General features: G+C 35.9%; 1 protein-coding gene across 3 annotated transcripts in view; it reads left to right on the top strand.

Moving 5' to 3' along the window:
• Window positions 1-6388, top strand: part of ANO4 (anoctamin 4) — a 425382-nt gene that overhangs the window by 216248 nt on the left and 202746 nt on the right. For 2 of the 3 annotated variants that reach the window (XM_011966635.1, XM_011966634.1), the window contains one exon: window positions 4552-4656. The exons of the other annotated variant lie outside the window; for it this stretch is intronic. In XM_011966635.1, the coding sequence (XP_011822025.1) occupies window positions 4552-4656 (105 nt within the window). The remainder of the gene's footprint in view (window positions 1-4551; window positions 4657-6388) is intronic. 3 annotated transcript variants of the gene reach the window in all.

The following is a 6388-nucleotide window of genomic DNA, read 5'->3' as shown; positions in this document are numbered from 1 at the left end:
AGGTCAGGAGATCGAGACCATCCTGGCTAACACGGTGAAACCCCGTCTCTACTAAAAATACAAAAAATTAGCCGGGCACGGTGGCGGGTGCCAGTAGTCCCAGCTACTCAGAAGGCTGAGGCAGGAGAATGGCATGAACCCGGGAGTCAGAGCTTGCAGTGAGCCGAGATCGCGCCACTGTACTCCAGCCTGGGTGACAGAGCAAGACTCCATCTCCAAAAAAAAATAATAATAATTAAATAATTAAAAAAATAAAAAATTACATGAGTTTAGAAAATCTGTTATATTAAATTGGATATTTACCATTTACGGTTTAATATCTGCAATCTTTGTTTTCAGTCTTAAATCCTGAACTCTAAATAATTATTAAACTCCACTATCCCACTCTTGAATTTTTACATGTCTTTAAAGTTATAAAATGTTTTACACTAAGGGCAGGTGCAATGGTTCATGCCTGTAATCCCAGCACTTCGGAAGGCTGAGGCAGGCGGATCACTTGTGGTCAAGAGTTTAAAATCAGCCTGGGAAACATGGAAAAACCCTGTCTCTATACAAAATACAAAAATTAGCCAGGCATGGTGGTACGCACCTGTAGCCCTTGGCTGCTTGGGGCTGAGGTGGGAGAATTGCTCGAGCCTAGGAGGTTGAGGTTGCAGTAAGCTGTGTTCCCAACACTGCACTCCAGCCTAGGTGACAAAGTGAGACTTTGTCTCAAAAAAAAATTGTATTCTCCTTGTGAAAAACAAAAAAGCTGAAGTATAAAACAAAATCTACCCATAATTTCACAGCTGAGAGATAACTTCTGTACCTATTTTGAGTATTTTCTTCCTGTTATATTTTTCTAGTCATATAAATGGGTATGTTTTTTAGTATGCAGTCATGCACTGCATGATGACTTTTTCATCAGTAACGGACCACATAAACCATGGTGGTCCCATTAAGATTATACTGGAGCTGAAAAATTCCTATTGCCTAGTGATGGCGCAGCTGTGCAATACATTACTCGCGTGTTTGTGGTGATTCTGGTGTAAACAAACCTACTGTGCTGCCAGTTGTATAAAAATATAGCACATACAATTATTTACAGTATATAATACTTGACAGTGATAATAAACTGCTATGTTACTCTACTTTTTATTGTTATTTAAAGTATACTCCTTTTACTGATTAAAAAAAAAGTTAACTGTAAGATAGCCTCAGGCAGGTCCTTTAGGAGGTATTCCAGAAGAGAGCATTTATATCACGGGAGGTGAGAGCTCCATTCATGTTATTGCCCCTAAGACCTTCCAGTGGAACAAGTGATATTGATAATCCTGACCTTGTGTAGGCCTAGGCTAATGCGTGTGTCTGTATCTTCATTTCTCACAAAAAGAGTTTTTAAAAAGTTTTTAAATTTAAAACGTAGAGAAACACTTACAGAATAAGGATATAAAGAAAGAAACATTTTTTTGGAGCTATAAAATGGGTTTGTGTTTTAGGCTTAGTGTTATCACAAAAGAGTCAAAAGTTAAAAAAAATCTAAAAGGTTACAAAGTAAAAACTTACCATAAGATTAATTTATTATTGAAGAAAGAAACATTTTAAAATAAATTTAATGTAGCCTAAGTGTACAGTGTTTATTATAAAGTCTAGTAATGTGCAATAGTATTTTAGGCCTTCACATTCACTCACCACTCAATGACTCATTCAGAGCAACTTCCATTCCTGCAAGCTCCATTCATGGTAAGTGCCCTATACAGAGAGACCATTTTTTATCTTTCATACTCTATTTTTACTGTACCCTTTCTATGTTTAGATATTCAAATACCATTGTATTACAGTTACAGTAGGTAACTGTATTAGGCAACTGTATTCAGTACAGTAACATGCTGTACAGGTTTGTAGCTTAGGAGCAATAGGCTACACCATGTAATCTAGGTATGTGGTAAGCTATATCAACTAGGTTTGTGTAAGTACACTCTACAATGTTTGCACAATGATGAAATCTCCTACCGATGCATTTCTCAGAAAGTATCCTGTCATTAAGTGAGACATGACTGTACTTGGGACATGTCTCTGTCTATGTATGTATGTATGTATGTATGTATCTATCTATCTACCTACCTACCTACCTACCTATGTATCTATCTAATCTATCTATATTTTTGTATTGGTTTTCCTCACTTTTTCATTATAAACAAGCATTTTCCCACATCATTAAATATTCTTTGAAGACAGAATTTAATGACCTATGTGCCTCCTTTATGGTGCTTCTTTTGTGTCTTATATTTCTATACTGTCCTCTCACGTTTAAAAAAATTATCAGAGGTTTTTGGAATCTTTGTTATTAAAAATTCTAGTTATCTAGTAGTCATAGCTACTTCTACCTGAGTTTATGAGTCCCTGTCTATGACAAATAACAAATAAATAAATTGGGTTTCTGTTTAGGAAGTCACTTTTTTTTTAGCTTATGTAATGGGTTTTGTCTTGATCTGAAGTATTAGAACACAGGATCATTTTATTGGATTATGTTGGATTTATTTGGCAAATCCAGTTCTCTTATCTCCAACAGCCTGTGTTTGTGACTGCTTGGATATGGGTGATTTTAAAGAGTAGTGAAGAGCATGGATTGTGATTACATCTTTACACTTTAGTAACTGTGTGACTTTGGGCAAATTACTCCATTGCATCGCACCTTCTTTTCGAGATTAAAGACTAAATGATACCATGAAGTACATAGCCTAGAGCCAGGGTGATATTGAATATTCTTGTTATTTTTCTTGTCATTGTTGTAATTATGAGGTCTTTGGCCATCAAATAGAATAAAGCTGACTAGCCTTAGTTGAGACTGAAAAGCATCAGAACTTTTCTTTACCCATTTGAAGTAACTGGCCATGGAAGAAAAAGGCAAATAGCCCATTTTAATTCTGGACCAGCAGGAAGGCATGTTTGTCTGTCCTAAGAAACTCTCTCATAGAGCCCATTTTAATTCTGGACCAGCAGGAAGGCATGTTTGTCTGTCCTAAGAAACTCTCTCATAGGCAGCTTCAGACTTTGCAATGAGGCAGCTGCATTAGTGCATCTGAAAAGTTCACTGCTGTGACTGGAATGTTAAACAGCAGTTCCTGACAGTCACCGAAATGCATACTGGGGTCTCAAGGAACGGACTTATGACTTCATTTTCATTATTCATATTGTTCAATACATAGTCTGTCTCTATATAAATGCAGTGTTGCTTATTATTATGGATGACAATGTTAATACCTGTGGCTGCTATTTATTGAGTGCTGACTACGTGATAACTAAGGTTTTTGTGCATTATCTCATTTAATACTAGTGGCTGCTCTGCGAGGCTGTTATCGTCATCCCTGTTTCATAAAGGAGGAAACTAAAATTTAGAGAGGTTTAGCATTACCTAATAAGAATTTTAACGTTGGTCTCTCTGACTCCAGAATCAGAGCTTGTAGCTTTGCTTTTAGCTCTACTGTTTTGGTTTTATAATTACTGCATAACCTCATTGATTCATTCAGCCTGAGAATCTACTTTGTTGAGAATAACTTTGTGCTAGGTCCTGTTCTAAGTGCTTGGGTTATAGCATGGAGACAAAGTCCCTGCCCTCCCAAGGCTTATTTTCTGTTAAATATAATAGAATATTAAGTTACCTTTAGGTGTTTTACTCCTAGAATAAGCATTTGTGTGAGGCTGTGAGTTATCTTATTCTTGAGCTTTAGGAATGTAACTGAAACTTTGTATAAGGCTGAGTATACCTCCTAGGCTTAAGAGAGGATTATTTCTACAAAAAAACTGGAAGCTAGGGCATGTTCTGTTTTAGGCATCAGGCTGTTTATTTTAGCACCGGCTTTTTAGCCCTGGCAGACTCCTCAAATTGGAGACATTCTTACTGATTACTTTAAGAAGCTTTTAGAAGGTTTAGAAGGTTTATTGTTCATGATAAAGCTACTTTTTGGTACCTTGGTTTCTTTGGCTTCCTTAAATGTTCTATAGGTGTATGGAGCAGCATAAAAACTTTCTTTCTTTAGGACATGCCGAAAATATGTCAGACAAACCTAGAACAAGAGGCTTAATTGCTTCATAGAAAATATTTTCAAATTCGGATACAGTTGAAAAATATATGATGAATCAGGGAGGTTTAATTTCCATCCTTAAGAATGAATTATTATAAGAAGATGATATCTTAAAATGTTTTTGTTAATGTCACATTTAATCCATGTGGAAGCTGAAAATAATTTTAAATACCCTTAGGTAGAGGCTATGTTATATTTTTTTACCTAGGGAATTATCAGTAAATACTATGAAGTATGTATCCTTGTGAAAAACTAGTTGCCTTATTTTTGCATTGGAAATACAAGTGAACCTTTTTGGTCCCATACAATGCAAATGGCTTGTGTATGTTCCTTTTTTTTTTTTTTAAGTCCTTTGTCTAAGAAGGAGGATCATTGGCAAACCAGCTAGCTGTTCACTTTGGATTTTGACATAGCTTCTCCTTGGGACCCTAATGACAGACTCTCTGATAACCAGTGCAAACTCCATGAATATCTTTCATTTCTCTAGAAGGAGGTGTGGATTTGCAAGGCTACCAGCTGGATATGCAAATACTACCTGACGGGCCAAAGAGTGATGTGGACTTTTCAGAGATTCTTAATGCAATACAAGAAAGTAAGTTTCACTCAAATTTTAAATTCTCCGTGAGAGAATAAACTATTAATACTTGGGAGGGGTAATAAACTAGAAACCTTAGATGCCAAGCTTTAAAAAATATTAACAAAATGATGTCTTGAAAGAGATACTGTGCAAAATCATTTTGAGACTAGAAGAGATAGTGAAAGTGAGATTTAATTTGTGAAATTGAATCACATAATAGTGGAATTTTTGAAAAAGCTATAATGGAATTTTCAATTCTGCATATTGTATTTCATGTTATAATAGTAAACCTTGGAGTATTGTAAATTTTTAGATTTCTTGATTAATCATAATCAAAGAAAAACCTTTAAGAAACCAAAATACAATTCCTCTGCTCAAATGGAAGTCATAAGAGGGAAACGTTGATGGAGCAAAGTGAAATCAGGAACTTCTTCTGCAAAATGAGTATCTGGAGTCATTGATGATGGGCTGCATGCAAGAAGTGAACCCTCATTTTCTAAGCATTTTGAGTAATCAAGGTTTGCTCTTCTTTGAGTATTTTACTTCTGTTTTATAGCTTTCACTCAGAATTTTATCAGAATCAACACATTTACTCAAGTTAAATATTTAGCATTGAGGATGGGTGATGTGGTGTCACATACTAAGTCATTACCATTGATATTTCATTATCAGAGCCCTAATTCTAGATGATGAAGCTCCTTTTTAAAGATCAAATAATTTATCTCATGTTGGATTTGAGGGATTTTGATGTGAAGAACATTGCATAAACAACCATTGCATTTTTTTCATAATTCTAGTTTTGGGACATTGCATTTTCTTTTCTTTTTTATTATTATTATACTTTAAGTTCTAGTGTACATGTGCACAATGTACAGGTTTGATACATAGGTATACATGTGCCATGTTGGTTTGCTGCACCCATCAACTCATCATTTATATTAGATATGTCTCCTAATGCTATCCCTCCACCATCCCCCAACCCCACGACAGGCCCCGGTGTGTAATGTTCCCTGCTCTGTGTCCAAATGATCTCATTGTTCAGTTCCCACCTATGAGTGAGAACATGTGGTGTTTGCTTTTCCATCCTTGTGATCATTTGCTGAGAATGATGGCTTCTAGCTTCATCCAAGTCCCTGCAAAGGACATGAACTCATTGTTTTTTATGGCTGCATATTATTCCATGGTGTGTGTGTGCCACATTTTCTTAATCCAGTCTATCATTGATGGATATTTGGGTTGGTTCCAAGTCTTTGCTATTGTGAATAGTGCCACAATAAACATACATGTGCATGTCTTTATAGTAGCATGATTTATAATCCTTTGGGTATATGCCCAGTAATTGGATGGCTGAGTCAAATGGTATTTCTAGTTCTAGATGCTTGAGGAATTGCCACACCGTCTTCCACAATGGTTGAACTAATTTACACTCCCACCAACAGTGTAAAAGTGTTCCTATTTCTTCTCCAGCATCTGTTGTTTCCTGACTTTTTAATGATTGCCATTCTAACTGGTATTAGATGGTATCTCATTGTGGTTTTGATTTGCATTTCTCTGCTGGCCAGTAATGATGGGCATTTTTTCATGTGTCTGTTGGCTGCATAAATGTCTTATTTTGAGAAGTGTCTGTTCATATCCTTTGCCCACTTTTTGATGGGGTTGTTTTTTTCTTGTAAATTTGTTTGAGTTCTTTGTAGGTTCTGGATATTAGCCGTTTGTCAGATGGGTAGATTGCAGAAATTTTCTCCCA

Source organism: Mandrillus leucophaeus, unplaced genomic scaffold (genome assembly GCF_000951045.1).
Source record: "Mandrillus leucophaeus isolate KB7577 unplaced genomic scaffold, Mleu.le_1.0 Scaffold768, whole genome shotgun sequence".
Lineage (NCBI taxonomy): Eukaryota > Metazoa > Chordata > Mammalia > Primates > Cercopithecidae > Mandrillus > Mandrillus leucophaeus.
Note: the sequence above shows the minus strand (reverse complement) of the source record. Positions and strands in the feature narration are given on the sequence as shown.